This window comes from Ctenocephalides felis, unplaced genomic scaffold (assembly GCF_003426905.1).
Source record: "Ctenocephalides felis isolate EL2017-DRISC unplaced genomic scaffold, ASM342690v1 CF-g0.4_SCAFFOLD_01170, whole genome shotgun sequence".
NCBI classification, from domain to species: Eukaryota; Metazoa; Arthropoda; class Insecta; order Siphonaptera; family Pulicidae; genus Ctenocephalides; species Ctenocephalides felis.
The window spans coordinates 49,803,797-49,820,927 of NW_020537324.1; the positions used below are offsets into that span (position 1 = coordinate 49,803,797).

The following is a 17,131-nucleotide window of genomic DNA, read 5'->3' on the forward strand; positions in this document are numbered from 1 at the left end:
TAAATTTAGTTAATATATTGAATTGTAGAGAGAATTTATTAAACTTTAAATTTATAAAATTTTGTAACAATTAAAAAAAATTAAATATCATAACAATGAGAAAATTTGTAATAAGATATATGTCCATTTAAATGAAGCTAAGTTTGAATAGATAATCAGGATTGACGACTGAATTTTGTGTCATAAACATATAGAATAGATTTTCTATACTAATAGACAATATAAGAAATTATATATATATGTATATATATATATATATATATATATGTATATATATATATATATATATATATATATATATATATATATATATATATATATATATATATATATAAACTAGTAAAAAAAATCATTTTTACGTACCTTAAGATAACACTTAATTCGAAATTAAGGAATCCTTGTGGTAAAATGCATTTTATATGAATATAATTATAAACGGTACTATTATTTAAAATCTACATATTCAATACTAATCTGCATTTTAAAATATAACCAAATATAGATTTTGTACAGTTTATTATATGGATCAATAACTCTGTAAAGCGTAATCATTTACTTACATTTTATTTATATCTTTTAATGACAAATGAGGCTGGTGATATAATCACGATAAATACATAAGTTGAGAAGTTTTAAAATCTGAATTTTTTAGCAAACTTATAATATAAGTCATGATCTCAAATTGCCATTTTATTTCAATTTCTAAATATTCTATGGATATCATATTCACGTAACTGTATCCAATAGTTAGATAACTTTTATAATATTTTATACTTTGGTATAAAATTGTGCTTGTAAATATATATATATATATATATGTTTTATATGGCACATAATAAATATGATGATTATATATTTGTCTTTTATTTATGATTATTAGTTCTGATCTGGTGGTGGCATTTCTTCATTTTGTATAGTCAAATTATTAGCTTCAATTGGTTCTGTGTTTGTTGCTGGTGGCACCATTTTCATGACATCAGCAAATTCAGGAGGTACAGAATAAGGAATAATCAGCATTGGCTCAAATGATCCATCTTCAATTTTGATACACAAACCTAAGTAAACTGGGCTGGCTGGTTTGGAAATGGCGCTCGTTACACCTGCAGAGAATAATATCAATTGTCTATTTGTAAGTTGATTAATTATTGTTATAAAATTCTGACCATAGAATTCAAGATCTTTGTCGTCTTCCATTTCTAGCTCTCCATCCATATTTAGATAAAGTCGTTGGTTATATGTCGGAACTTTTATAATTCCCTCTAACATTTTTTTGATTTCCGCTATGTTCGTTGCAGACGGTGTTTCTAAAAATATTGATCGCTTCTTTCTTCGAACAACTAAATAAACTAAATCAGACATTGTAGTTAGTTAAAAGTTGACACTTAATTTTTATCTTGTTTTAGATTATTCATTTGTTTTCGCAGCACTCGTTGCGAACTAACGGATATAAAAAAATCAAATGTAATATAATATTTTTTATAACCGATTTGTTTGACAATAATTTTGTGAAAATTTGTTTTAGATAACGTTGTATTAAAAAAATGGTTTTATTTTTCTAATCAATGGCTAAATTAAATTTTCATTTAGCCATGTATACTCTTCTTTTATCTATGCATTTAGCTGTGAATTATTAATGTATTTAATATCATTATCTTTGTTTTACTTATATATATGTTTTCAAATAGTTTCACGTATTTATTTAAAAAAAATGTGTCTTTATATATAATATTTTAAAAACATATGGATTTTACTTATTTTAAAACTAAAAAAAATAGATTTGACAAAAAAAATGAAATTTCGACCGTGACAGGACTCGAACCTGCAATCTTCGGATCCGAAGTCCGACGCCTTATCCATTAGGCCACACGGTCTACGTAATGCGCTTTGAATTCTCCGTATATACTCCGCATAGTGGAATATGTTTATTATATTTTTCATAATAAATAATTTGGCCAGATAGTAAATATTGATATTATTTAATGTCTGCAAAAAGAAGTTTTAAATACTTTTATTGGTTGATATCAATTGCGGTTGAGTGGGGGTATCAGGGGATATCTCATTGTCCACATCCTTTACAATATTAAAATATAATATATTCATACATAATATAATATAATATATTATGACAATATTCATTTATGTATTATATTTTGACAGATCCACGCCTGTCAGTCCTACAGGATATATTCATTTTGCTGTCAGTGTCATAAAAAAAGTGCAATTTGCGATTAGATTAGTGTTACCTGTGATCAAATTAATTGCTCAATTCGGTCGAAAGATAATCATGGTCGTTACTCGATAATAACATAACCAAAAACTTTAAAAAACTCAAATCTTTCCAATTGTTTGTGTAGTATCATGTTTTGTAACTAACATCGTGTCAAAGTGAAAGTTTATTGTTTAATTTGATTATGGCTAAATGTCATGTACAGCGGGGTATTGTATCATTAAAGATAAAATTGACGGTTATGTAAAATGGCACATAAATGTTATTGTTATTATAATACTTTGAAGTGTTGATCAGCTAGAGTGTATAATTAATTTAGAATTATTAAAGTAATATAAAGTAAAAATGTGGTGTTTAATTTGTTGTCCAGCTGTTTCAAACAAATTGCTCATATAGTAAGTTGGCAGAGGATTTTGATGGACGTGCCTTACTGCAGTGGTAATATATAAAACTTGATTTTTGGCTGCAAAATGTTAAAATATCTAATATATTCAATCAAATCTGATTTATTAACTTTCCGTATCATCTTATATATAAAAATGAATCGCAAAATGTGTTGGTAAGCGCATAACTCACCAACGCCTGGACAATTTGGCCAATTCTTTTTTTAAAATGTTCCTTGATGTCCAAGGATGGTCCTTACGGCAAGAAAAAGTCGAATAATTGCCGGGAAAACACTAAAAACAGCCCTTTTCTTTTTCTCATACAAACGTTTTTTAACTAAAACGTAGAATGAATTTGAGTTTTATTGCTATTATATAAAGTTCATATTAAATTACAAGCACCACTGTATACTCCTTCTAAACGACTATGCGGATTTTGATAAATCTTTCTGAAGTTTATTAAGGAAAATTTTTAGGATGTATGTGATTATAAAGTACTTATATGGCTGAGTTGTGCCAGAAATTAAAATAATATAAAATACAGTATATGTATGGCAGATTGAATGATACACATGATGAACAGGACATGACAAATTAATTCAATTGAAATATGAAATCAAGTATTAATCAAATCACGCCTCAGGGGGCGTCAACACTAGATTCGGATATTAAATTTTTAATATAGTTTTTTTTAATATATAATTTCTTTGCATCTTCTACTTATCTTTCCACAATATTTTTAAAATTCGTAAAAATTTCACTTTATGAGAACAAAGAGGAAAGTAATGAATACAAACAATTCGGCCCTCACGATATCGATTAGGAGAAGTTTAAGATGCAATTTTGGATATCTTAAATAATAAAAAATTAAATTAATTTCATCCAACATGGAATACCAGTGTTATGTTATAGTTATGATTATGTTATACATTTTAAAAGACTTCAATTTCCAATACAGTGTGGGAATTTAGACTCATCATTTTATTTAAAGCAGTTCTACATTTAACATCGCTAATATTATAAATGTATATGAATTTTGGCGTGAAGAGTAATTTAAAAAACAATAATAATTATTTTTAGGTAAACGGTAAATATTAGTATATTATATTAAAAATTGTAGACATGGAACAGCACAACGTCTGTCGGGTCATCTAGTAAACTATAGTAATCGCATAAAATCGAAAATGACTGGTGGGGCATGAGCATGAAATCGTGCTTAAAGCAAATTGCTGGAACTTCCCGTACCGTAATTAATCATTCGAAGAATTAAAATAATCAGTCAAAAAATGCCTACGAATAAATATTATAAAAACTAAAATTTTCAATATTTGTTCCTTGTAGACAAAATGTGAAAATTTAGATTAGACGACGTTGTTTATATGTGTTTGAATGAAATATATATAAACAAAATCTAATTAAGTGGACTTATTGTTGACTTTCTTATCTACGCATGTCTAGGATCTAATCGGAAATCTTTGAAACGTAAAGATATATCATTTTCATTTTTTCCGATTACTATAACTTACCCTATGCGACGTTAAAAATATTTGCATATCTTTACGTTTCTGAGGTTTCCGATACCTTGGGTACATTTGGGCATACCTTAGAAAAAGTGGGTGTATGTGTATGCTTGGATACAATTTTTCGTTCCCGATATCGGGGGCTCAGATCAACCGATTTGAATGATGAAAAAAACATTAAATTTGGAGTGACGGCAGAAGTGCTAATTAGTTTTTGATAAAAAGGCAGGTCCAGCCCGTTCGGAGATTAGAAGTGTAGATTGAGTGTTTGTTGTCTAGCTGGGCTGAAATGTCGTCCAAGTCTTTCTTTTCAATTTATTTCAAGATAAATTTGGATAATATTGCGCGATATCGCTCACCTTTGAGGGTCACTCCTCCGGTTTTATCTTCAATTTTAAAGAAAAATTTTAGCCGATGATTCCACCAGACCAAAATCCGCGCCATAAGGTGACTCGTGCTGGGTGCATTGGCTTCTGAATGCGGCAATTCTGTTTGTTAACGAAACCACCAACGAAGAAATGACCTTGTCCAAAAATATGATTTTTTTGTGAAATTGATTATCCTCGCTCAAACTAACTTCTGCCCAATTTGCAAACTGACGGTTCGGATTGTTAAGGGAGCGTCCATTAATCACGTGATCGACTTTTTAAGAATTTTTGGACCCTCTCTTTCCCTTAGTGATACGTAGTGATATTCAAAATTACCCCCCCCTCTCCTACCAAACATTACGTGTATTTTTAGTTATGTGAAAAGATTTAATTTTTTTATTTTTTTTGAAAATGTTTGGATTTTTTTAAAAAAATCAAGTTAAAAATAAATACACGTAGTATCTTACTATACCCCACCCTCTCCCACGTGATATTTTGTGGTTTTTTATCAATCCCCCCTCCACTTAAAAACCTCATGTTCAAAGTGGTTGAACCTTGCTATACAATTAATGTGATAAAAGTTAATATAGTGTATCAGTTATTTGTCCAAAAGGGATTACTTTAAATTTGAACTAGATTTATTTAAATCTTTTCATTTATTAACTTCCTGTAGGGTAAGTTATAGTAATCGCAAAAAATTGAAAACGACAATTTTTGCATATCTTTACGTTTCAAAGGTTTCTGAACATTTTGGCATACCTCGGAAAAAATGGATATATGTGTGCGTGTGTGTGTATGTTTGGATACAATTTTTCGTCCACGATTTCGGGCGCACGAATCAAGTGATTTGAATGATTTAAAAAACATTCTATTTCTATTGATAAGAAGACGTGCTGATTAGTTTTTGGTGGAGACAGGTCCAGACGCTTTGAAGATACGGGACAAAAAGTGCGTTATTCTAATCGTAAGAAGTATATCATCAGATGGTTTTATTCGGCTCCTCTTGCTAATGTAAACTTTCTCAAGTGTTTTAAGCGATAAAATCCTCACTGTATATTTTATGAACGATAAAATATATAGTGATTATAATTATCTTATTGAAAATGTTTAAAACCATTGTTGTAAATCATTGATCAATATTTATTGATTACTGATTTTTTTCCTCGAGTATTTAATTCTGGTACGGAAAGTTCCAGCAATTTACCTTAAGGCCATGCACCACTAGTTTAACAGAAGAATTGGAATGAATTTAAAAGTCGCGGTTGTCGGTCGTCACCATGCGCCATCAACTGCTCATTGCCCACCATGACCTCTGGTGGAAATTAAAAAAATATTGGCAAGTGAACACCGACGGGACCAGAAGGGCATCGATGCTCTGTGAGTACATTAGAAATTAGATGTGGTCGTCGGAGAAGTTTGGTGCTATGAATTTAACTGTAGTCATCATATTTCACTTCGATTCGTATGTCAAATTTCACGAGTTTTAACCATACATTGTATCAACCATACAGTGAATCAATAGTTGCTTTTGGCAATTATTCCGTTGTTAATTGCAATTGAGAGTATCATAAATAGACTACAGTGTTGACAGTTTAAAACTTTATTCGAAATTGAGTTATTGCACAATATGGTTAGTTAGTTGAAGGCAGTGTATATTATTATTTAGTGCTTATTCGGTAATAATGACGTCTTCGGCTTACTTTCTGTTTGAAACAGTGATTTTTCGAGACAAGTTTCAGTTCAGAGAAATTGAAATACATTCTGCAATTTTGTCAGGTTAGTTCATAATTAATTTGTTGACATTTCAATTAGTCGTACAGCAGTTTGATTTTCTGAAAATTTTAATTTAACCCTTACGGACGGTACCTAATTCAAAACAATCTACTGTACCGGCTGTAAACTTGATTTCATTGTGTATGTTATGCAATTTGTATGATAATTTTCATTCTCAGGTCATTGAAGGACATACATTTATATTATTAATTTATTTTCTATCATTTTATAAAGAATGTTGACGGTCAAAACAATTTCCAAAATCCATAGCTGGTTGATTTCGACATGTTTTACAATAAAATGTTTTTCGCCGCCTTCCTCCTAGTGCTTTTCTGTCAGAACAAACAATACAATCCCTTTTTTTTCTCTCGCATTTAGAATATGCCACTGATTAGTCAGTATATTTGTTCATTTTTTTATTGCCATAATGGTTTGTTTTTTCTATTATATTGTCTAATAATTCATTTGTAAAATATAAAGTAAAATAATCTATTGCATGTCTTATACTGCTTGGTATTTGTAGTCGGGGTGTTTGTTGATGTATGTCAAACTCGATTATTGAAGGAAAATCGGTACTTTTGCTAATGTCTTTCCACACTTCATTTAATTTATCGAACTTCTTCTTCTTTTTATTGGTTGGATAATAATATCATCACATTCATCACTATCTTCGGTGCGCTTCCGCGCGCTCGGTCGTTTTTAATATTTAAAAAAAGACTATATAGCAATGAAAAAGGCTAAAAATACTACTAAAATAACTCAAAATTATTTTGAAAATACAACACTGTTTATCACTGCTTTATGTAATTTATTCAACGTTTCGATGCAAACTGAGTCATTGTTTATAAAATAGCATGTGTCTCAACAGAGTATGTTTTTCCACTCAGGTGGACAGCCGTCCCCAAAGAGTTAATGCAAATAAGATTACCCAATTTTAAATTATAATTGACAATTGTTTATGATATTTTATTTGTTATATTATAGTTTGTTTTTCTGTTGTGTTAAACGTTTATGCAGATTTTGGATTGTTTATCATGTGTTTATATATATATATCCTACAGATGACACAATTCTACATTATCAGATTTTTTAAATATTTGGGAAGAGTTAGTTTCAGTTCAATAAATATTGCTGCTAATTGTTTGTTGAAATTGTATTGACGTCTATTGAAATTGTATTTAAATAGGTATGATTTTTATAATGATTTTGTGAAAAGATCATACATTGGGGGTAGATATGGTCGCCAAATTTTTTGAAATGAGTAATATATTGTTTTTTAATCAGATCATGCTATAATATTGTATAAACAAAAAAGAGGTTTTTTTCTCTAAAAGTTTTTTCTCTAAATGAAAAATATGATTTTAAAGATTTCACTTTCATCTTTAAAAATTCCTACAGCCTCCATAGGTGTAATTCTCGGCCATTAGGCGACATTTAGAAAAACATATACTAGAGATTTTAGAACTCAAGGCTAATATGAAAAGAACAATTCTATAATCAATATAGACGATATTGTTTTACACATGTAGGACATGTAAATATGTATGTATATACAGCTAACCACGCGATACCATACAACGTGGCGCTGATTTTGCGACAGCCCTTCGTTAACACGATACTCCATATAACACGGTACCCCTTTTAACAGTTTTTGTTCGACAGACCATAAGGTACTAGATATACAGTTGTAAATGGTTTTATTATGGGTTTTATCATTGACTGTTTTGTAACATGTTTAACCCTCCGTCGGTCGGATATTTTTTCACCTTCGAACGGTCGGAAAGGTCTGGCTGGACCACCATTCATTTTACATGCATTTATATGGGTTAAATGAGTTTTTGGTGTCTTATATATTAACGATTATTAGTAGTAAATATTTAAAGTTTTGATTTTTTTTACCGTCTTTTGCATGTGTTGAACTTGCTTATAATAAAAATATTACAGATTATATTATATAAAAAAATCAAAAAATATAAAAAAATCGTTGCTTTTTTGTTAATTTTTTTGATTTATATCAATGAAAAACAATATTTATTCTTTTTCGGCGCCTTTGAAATGAATGTGAAATTCAAATGAAAACGAAATGAGGTGCGTCGCCTTTGAAATGAGCTGTAAAACTCAAAGTGAAAATATAATTTCACTACAGGTTTACAAAAACAAATTTTGAACGCAGTACGGGTAGAAAAATTGTTGATAATGTGTGCATTACTACTCATCCAATTTTCAGTGTTTGCGAATCGCAAATTGCGATTACCAATAAGTTTGGTAGGTTTTCAAGGAACTCTCGTCATGAAAATACTAACATTCAAGTTACAACACATAGCAAAGAATATATACAACGCAGTTTAAATAGAAAATACCATGAAAAAAGACAAAATACTGGTTTACATCAAAAAGCGTATATATCATACAAAATGTATGAGTGGTCTAGACAGACCTTTCCGACCGTTCGAAGTATAAAAAAGTTAATATCCTTATAATTATCCTTCTGTACATTTTTTCGTCCTGAATTTTTCATTGATCGACAGCTAATGAAATTTTAGGAAAAGTCAAGAAATTTCAAGTCGATAGGATTACTAGAAGTATTTTTTTTTTAATTGAAGTCGAAAAAAGTCTGGCCAGACCACGCCGACCGACGGAGGGTTAAATAAACGTACCAGTTTATATAATATGTGTACAACATCGGGTTTGGTAGTCCTTTCAAAGAAGGTTTTTCTATCTAAAAAATGGTGTTTAATTTTTTTGTTGGAAAATAGTTTTTTTTAGTTTAGATTTTGATTCATTTTTTATCATATTCTTGTATATATCTTACTTACTATATTACTACTATTTAATTCAACAAAAATAATTTATATTTTTAGCACATCACATTTTTATATAAACTCTTCAATCAAATAAGATCAAGGGCCATTTCTGCCGTTGTGACAAGGCTATGTTACGTAGCGCTTCTCATACAAAGTGGTACTAAATACTGACAAAATGCCATGTGGATGTGGTTGGTGTACAGCCTGACGTTTTAGATAGAAAATCTAGCCTAGAAAACTCACAAATGTCAAACAGACAATGTTATCATAACTGCATCTTTCTGGTGTGGCATAATAACATAAGAATGAAGTTAATAACGGCTAATACACGGCATTTTACAGTATTTAGTACTATTTTGTATAAGGAGCGCTACGAAACATAGCCTTGCCATAACATTGGTCTATTTTACGGCGGAATCGGCTTCTCAATTTTTAACTTCCCGAAGGAGAAGTTTATGTTTTCATAAAAAAATCCGATTTGCTAATTTTGTTTTTTCGCCGTTTCAAGCCATTCTGAATCGAATGAGACCAAATTTGGAAAAAGTATGTGTGTGTGTATGGGTGTATGTGTGTGTGTATGTGAACAAATTTTTCGCCGTAAATCGACGTTTTCTCAAAAATGGCTGGACCGATTTCAAAAATTTAAAAGCCATTCCATGTATCTCGATGAGGACTAGCGTTTATCAATTTTGCGCGATGATCAACCAAGCCGTTTTTTTGTAAATAACAGAGAAGTGAAAAATTTTTCGTCCACGTTTTAGCCCGCAGTTCTGAATCGATCTTGAAAATTCAAAAACCGTTCGAAAGATATTGATGAAACAACAATAATATATGAACAATAGGGTTTATACAAAAACCGACATTTCAGAAAACCGGTTTTCGAATTTTAATTTTACCAAAAAAACGGTTTTAACCGGTTTTCGAATTTTATAAAGAAAATAAATTTTTGCTCGAATATTCTGTAATTTATCCGCAAATTTAGTGTAGTATAGACTGTAGTAGTATTTGACTGAATTTATTTATTGTTCAATTTTACAGATAGTAAACTTATTATTTTAATTTCAATTAGTAGAAAAAAATAGTTTATCTGGATTAAATAATTTTGAAAATAATTATTCGTTATTCATGCTTCATTTTCAGATACAAGAATGAAATTTTTTTATGATAGTGAAAGGAAAGTTTTCGAATAAATAAAAACAATATATTTTTAAATAAAAAAAATTTATTATTTAAAAAAAAAATTAAAAAATATTAGGTACTTGTTGATACATACTTGTTAATATCAATTTTAATTTTAAAAGCAATTAAGTTGAACTCGGGTATCGTCTGTTCCGGGCAATTTCAATTAATTAATTTTAACATCGGGTTTGGTCCTTTCAAAAAAGGTTTTTCTATATAAAAACATGCTGTTTTTTTGTTGAAAAATAGGTTTTTTAGTTTAGATTTTGTTTCATTTTTTATCATATTCTTGTAAATATCTTACTTCGATCAAAATAATTTATATATATTTCATGTTCTTAATAAAAACTATTTAATTCAATAACTGTATTTTTTGTTTAATAAAAGATGATTTCAAAAAAACTGAGAACGTCTTACGAATTGCTACTTAGACTTGTCCTCTCCACAAAATTTCCTGAAATAGAAAATACTCTCATACTTTCGACTAAATTATGCTTAATTGTTTTTAAAGCCTGATATAATAATTCTAAGTTTTTTGTTCTTCAATTTGTGGCTTCAAGGGTTTAAAACTCTTTTTTTAAGTTTGAGTAGAGGAAGTTACTTCTCCAAGAAGAAATCACACTTATTTAAATTAATATACACTGGTATAAAAATCTAAATTAAAATATACAAAACCTTTCAGACCATTGCAGACTGATAAGATATCAAATGCTATTGAACCGAAATGATTTCAAGAATCAAAAAGCTTTCATCTATCTTTTATATTTACCTACATTTGTCATTTTCCATTTATACAGTGAAAACCGGCCTTTTTCACTTAAAAACCGGTTTTCGAATTCCATAATTTTCGCCAAAAAACCGGTTTTTAAAACCGGTTTTTGAAAACCGACAAACCCTAATAAACAATAATATATGAAAAAAACTGTTAAACTTTTCGTCCACATTTAAGCTCATTCTACCGAATGGATTTTAAAAAATCAAAAACTGTTCGAAAGATATTACTTGGGAATTATACTGATCAGTTTTAGGTGAAAATCTACCGAGCTGTTTTCTTGTAATTAACTAATGTAATTTAAGTCGATTTTCATGGAACTTTCTTTGGCGATATATATCATTATTTTATAGAAACTACTAAAATATTACGGCCTTACGACAAGTAGTTTAATTTTAAAAATTCGTTAAAGTTTGAGAAAATGAGTAGTTTTTTTTGACGTTTGTTAAAAATAAAATTGGACGATTTTACTTGGTATAACGATAGAGTACTTGGTTTTAATGAACATATTAAGCTATTAAAGTCCTATGGAAACTGGTTCAATATTAATAGTTGTTGATTTCTGAAAATTGACTTTTAGAAAATATCCCGTGTCAAAGTGTTCGTTCGTTTTCAATTATGTGTAATAAATCCACTCGAAACTTTTAATCACTCATAATTTAATTTAGTTTTTATTGATTAAGTCGATTAATTACACATATCGGGAAGTTCATGTAACTTGCCTTAAGGCTAAATACCAAACCAACTAGTTTCTCATGTCGTTTGGTTTATTGGTTTCCTTCTGATCTAAAAATAAGTTGGTTTTCATTACAGTTTAAAATAACTTTTTATTTCGAATTATAGTGCATAAATATTAGCCATAAATTAATATAGATGATTTACAATAATTATTCGATTTGCCTATGTACAAACGATGTTGACAATATTGGCAAAGTTATGCCGTCATTGAATTTTGTTTTTGTATGATGTCAAAACACTTATACTTTCTTTGGGCTACAAACTTAACTTAGATTATTTGACCATGCATCAACTTTTTGCATTATACACTGGATATGAGGGTGCAAAATTTTGAAATCCCAATGTATGTTGGGAATCATTATTGTCCTGTATACTCTGGGTGCCAAACAAGCATTGTTCATATGAAGGAGCTGAAATGAAAAACATATCGTAAATCATGATTGCAATTGTACAAATAATTTAATAATATTTTTGAATTAGTATTGCGATTGAAATTAAAATTAATTGTGCAAGATTTATAATTAATAAAAATCTATTCTACATTTCATATCGCATATATTTCTAAAATAATTATTAACTGTTACTTATTGAGGTCGTAGAATTATTATTCTATGCAATAAATAATATGTATAATCAATACTTCGTCTGATAGAATTCGACATGAGTAACTTGCTCAGATAACTCGATTACTAGAAGATTTAATGAAAAACAGATAATTGTACTATAAAAAAATGTGGCTCTCATAGGTAGATAAATTAACTATTAACTAATAGAACAAATAATGTGAATAACTCAAATATTTGCTGAGTTTAACTGGATTATCTCAGTAGATTATAGAATGCATCACATTCTAAAAGCTCTTTCACTAAAAGTTTCTTCTGAATATGACATGTAGTACATCGTTTTATTTTTATTTCATACAATCTTATTGTTTAGAAACAGATCTTCGGCCTATTTATCTTATCTTACATTCATCTTACATCATCTTACATTCATTAAAATGTAATTCATTTTGGTCACTGGAAACTACACTGCCATCAAAGTAAGCTCAAGTTAGAGTTAAAGCATTTTGAAAAAAATATTTTTGCTACAATGTTAGCATATATGCAAACACTTGATGAACACAGTCCTTTACTTCAGAGCAGTTAGTGGATTTTTTTTTTAGATTCTCATCCAGAATTAGTGGTTTATTGAATTACATATACAAGGTAACATGGAAGTGTTCGAGACTTAATTAGTTATTCTGTATTCCTTACCATCAGACATATCCAATTTGGATGTAAGCAATTTTTTTATAGCGAAGGAGTAATATTTATGCATCCCAGACTGGCCTTTTGCCTGGGTATGTCGGACTCAATACCGCCTGGGTATACCTTCTAAAATCTCCGCTTTTCCATTGCCTCTGGTTTCCATGGAAACCGCCGTTAAGCATTACTTCGTGGGGGAGAATCTAGAATGTTATAATTCTCGAAATAAAATTTGCTTATTTTTTAAATGAGCGAAGTCCCATTCGTTCTTCCTCTTTTCCAAAATCGCAGGACAATTAGCACTTCGGTAGCAAATGTGACTATGGCGTTCCACGCAGTCTCAGTTGTCAGTACCACAGTATCTGGAGTAATTCTCCAGCTTAATAAATCTTCTACACCGTCCCATAGTGCACTAAATCGCGGGCACACGAAGAACACGTGCTTAGCATCTTTATTTTTCCCTAAACAATATGGGCAATCCGGCGAGCTATCGTGCTTAAAGCAGACTAGATGTAAGTAGCAATTTGTCTTCAGAAAAGTTGCATAAACTTATCGATGTAAATACATAGTAATACTTTGTAATAATGTGTTCTCTGCCATTGAACTTTGCGAACCCTCTTGAAGAGCACGGTTTATTATACCAATCTTGTATATTTAAACCAGTTTTGGTCTATAATGTTTGAGGATGCTCATTAAGACCAAGAACTCTTAACTCTATGTTTCAATAAAATAGTTAAAAAAATTAATATTATTTAGATAAAACGGCACAGACTAACCTTACCTTACTTTTGTTTTATATATATTATGTTAGATAATATAGCATACACACAAACACTTTTTCCAATTCTGATGTGGAATAATTCAGAATGATTTGAAACATCAAGAAAACATAAAATTAAAACAAAGGATTCTTTGGCAAAAGCTAACCTCTTTTTCAAAAGAATTAATATGATATTTTTTAAGTAAACGGATATTTGATATATCCGAGATAATTCGTGTCTGTATTTATCATGGTCTATTTATTCATAGTTTTATTTTGTTTTTTTTTTTTTAATTTATTTGAAGAGCGATCAGAACTTATGGATTCTATGAGCTGCTGTGATGAATTTCTTACAAACTAAGTTTGTTTTATTGTAGATAGCAACCCAAACAGTTGTCTTATCTCTATGTGCTGAACTTTTAATATTACAATTGTTATAATAGTGATGACTTTTTATTGGTGCAGCAATGCCGTATTGGTGCTGTTTTCACTTGGAAACATATTGCTATCTATATTTCCACGTGAAAATCGTTGTCACTGCTGTCTGGCAACATTTATTCATAGTTGAAGGTATCTTTTTGTACTTTCATGTGGATTGGCTTGTTACAAAATTGTAGCATAACGCGATACAAAAACAAGAACAAGATTACTTACGTAAATCATCATACTGGGCACTTGAACCAGGTTGCGTTGTTATAGGCGGTGCTGATGGCGCAATTGATGTAAATCCTATATTTGATTGTTCGTATCGATCTATTATTGGTACTGTGCCAATCGTGAGGGGCAATGAAATGCGCAAAGATCTGTGGCAGCCTCCAATACTTGCTGTCACCTGAAAATAAAATTGTTGAGATAATTAAGTAATCAATAAAATCATATTTGCAACTAAATAGTACAGGATGATATTGTGAATAATTGATTCGTTAAAACGTTATTCTTACAGAATTAACGATTCTTAATAATAAACAGTATGACATTTTTAATCTCACAATAATTGTATTTGGCGCCACTTACAGAAATTGTAATAATAAATTTTATCACACAAAGATTAAATAATTGTATGGGTTGCCATCTGTAAAACCGACGTAGCATTAAGTCAAATCAGCAGAACATCTATATAGGACTCTGTATAAGTTCTGATTTCTGTTCAAACAATATTAAAACTTATTGAAAGTATCATTTTGCCTTAAGGCAGTAGCATGATCTTCTCAAAATGTGTAATAATTGACTTAATCAACCGAAATTGAGATTAAGATTTTTAGATACAATTTTCAACTACACTATTACATATATCATATACGTAGTCCTTGATATTATTTAATGATTTAAATCAATGGTAAAACTTTTTACACAACTTTTTTGAGAATTTTTGTAGACTGCTCACTTATTGTTTTACCAATTCCTAAGTCATTTCTAAATTCGAATGGCTTGGCGATTTTCTTTATACCTTTTTTTTTCATTTCAATAATTATTACAACTGCTAATTTATAACATCAAGTAATATTGATAAATAATAATATAAATTTAAATAAATAAATAAAAAGAGCAAAGGATAAAATTTACATGAAAATAATATCCGTAATATGATTTAATGTAAAATATAAGCAAATAATAATAAAAATAAAATTAAACCTTTTGGCTCCTCTTTATTAAATTTATTCCAATCGCTTTTAAATTTGTGAAATTCAAATTTTACTTATCACTTCACAAAAGCTGCTGTCATCATGTTTTTTTTTTTAAATTAAAACTAGTCGTATGGCCGTAATATTTTAGTATGTTCTAGAAGACCATGATGTATATCGTCAAAATAAAAGTTTCATAAAAATTGACGATTTTTTTTCAACAGTTAATTACAAGAATACGCCAGCGGATCTTTACCAAAAACTAATCAGTAGCTTTTCCAGTTAATATTTCAAAGAGTTTTTGAAATTTTTAAATCGATCCAGGATTGCGGGCTAAAACGAAGACGAAAAATTAATTGTTCACTTTTTGCTAGTTACAAAAAAGTCTTGCCTAATCGTCGTGCAAAACCGACAAACGCTAGTCCTTATCGGAGGTGACATATCGGTCCAGCCGTTTTGAGAAAACGTCGGGCGAAAGGTCAAAATCGGCTCACATACGCTTACTTTGCAAATTTGGTCTCATTTCATGAGAATGGCTTGAAACGTCGAGAAAACATAAAATTAGCGAATCAGATTTTTGGGCGAAAACATAAAACTCCTCCTTCGGGAAGTTAAAAATGTTCCAAACGAACAAACCAACCATCGATTTAGTGTATTCAACTAAATTTAATTGCACTTACATACTGTAATTTTCGTGGATTGCTTATATCTAATGATATATTTTAAAAATTTTATTAGGCATTAACTAAAGTTTAATTTAACTAAAACAACCAATTTCTCTTGATTATTTTTCTATTTACCTTAATTACATAGTCGATATCTATAATACTGCAGTTCTGTAATAACGATGGAGGAATTACTGGGACTTGAATATTTTTTGTGATTGAGATTTTATTGAATTTAGGAACTCCTTCCGCTGTTACAGTCACTAAATCTGATGATTTTTGCTTAATTTGTGTGGGGTCTGCTATGAAACTTAGCGATCTGTAATTAGAAGAAATCTGAACAAATGTTGAATTCAAAAAAAGAACATTTTTTATTTTTTAATTTTCATATTCATGTATGACTTCTGAGCAGTAGAGGAGGCTGGGTACGGTAGTGACAGTAGTCATAACAGCTGAACGATACTGATTTTGAAATAGTCATATAGAATAATATTACTATACTTGAAGTAGTAATAAATTGTTCTCACTTTTGTAATTTTAATCTGAACGAATTCCACATTCACCCTGCTGTCGTTTGAGATGTTGCATGCGACAGGTATTTCTTTGTCCTGGTGCAACCCGACTTGTGGCAATTGCCACGCTGACAAATAATGGTCCTGAGGTGCACACCGCACCAAAAGTTTTACTTGATTCCATCATCACCGGCAACTGCGAATAAAAAATTATTGAATATGAGTTTTTGATAAATATTTTAGATTTGGTGAGGACTGCATTTGTTTTCTTAAATTATTTCAAATGTTGATTTCTTTGATTTATTTTATCTTATATCGTCTTATATTCTTTGATTTATTTTATGGCCTTGTAGATAGCTCTTGCATTTCGCTTATGTAATTTTATAACCAAAATCATTTACAAAACACATTTTTTTATATTTTGTTTTTTAATTAGAATAAACAATTCTAATGATAATTTTAAATTATTCGGTCAACCAAATATAAAGCAATAATGATATACGCTTTCCATAGATACAGCCAATCACGACATTGATGCAATAGATAAACAATATATCATTA

At 29.7% G+C, this 17,131-nt stretch overlaps 2 protein-coding genes and 1 non-coding gene across 3 annotated transcripts; all 3 read right to left on the reverse strand.

Moving 5' to 3' along the window:
- Window positions 1-876: 876 nt before the first annotated feature.
- Window positions 877-4,605, reverse strand: LOC113367350. The gene is made up of 2 exons (XM_026608961.1): window positions 4,490-4,605; window positions 877-1,100 (listed from the first exon to the last, which is right to left on the reverse strand). The coding sequence occupies exons 1-2, from the start codon at window positions 4,572-4,574 to the stop codon at window positions 877-879; spliced, it is 309 nt and encodes a 102-aa protein (XP_026464746.1). The 5' UTR covers window positions 4,575-4,605.
- On the reverse strand, window positions 1,799-1,871 carry Trnar-ucg. The gene has a single exon. It is a non-coding gene; the product is annotated as a tRNA-Arg (tRNA).
- Window positions 4,606-12,022: 7,417 nt separating the features above from the next.
- Window positions 12,023-16,754, reverse strand: LOC113367351. Its single transcript, XM_026608962.1, has 4 exons — window positions 16,622-16,754; window positions 16,194-16,357; window positions 14,426-14,603; window positions 12,023-12,174 (listed from the first exon to the last, which is right to left on the reverse strand). Exons 1-4 carry the CDS (start codon window positions 16,752-16,754, stop codon window positions 12,053-12,055), a joined length of 597 nt encoding a protein of 198 aa, XP_026464747.1. The 3' UTR covers window positions 12,023-12,052.
- Window positions 16,755-17,131: the final 377 nt, after the last annotated feature.

Excerpts from the sequence above, each read along its gene's own strand:
- LOC113367350 (XM_026608961.1), bottom strand. The coding sequence starts at position 4,574 with ATGGCGCGGATTTTGGTCTGGTGGAATCATCGGCTAAAATTTTTCTTT. Across the intron at positions 1,101-4,489 it reads CGGAGGAGTGACCCTCAAAG|GTGTAACGAGCGCCATTTCC; the intron begins GTGAGCGATATC and ends TATTCTCTGCAG.
- LOC113367351 (XM_026608962.1), bottom strand. The coding sequence starts at position 16,754 with ATGGAATCAAGTAAAACTTTTGGTGCGGTGTGCACCTCAGGACCATTA. Across the intron at positions 16,358-16,621 it reads ACATCTCAAACGACAGCAGG|ACCCCACACAAATTAAGCAA; the intron begins GTGAATGTGGAA and ends GTTTCATAGCAG. Across the intron at positions 14,604-16,193 it reads ATATCGACTATGTAATTAAG|GTGACAGCAAGTATTGGAGG; the intron begins GTAAATAGAAAA and ends TTTTATTTTCAG.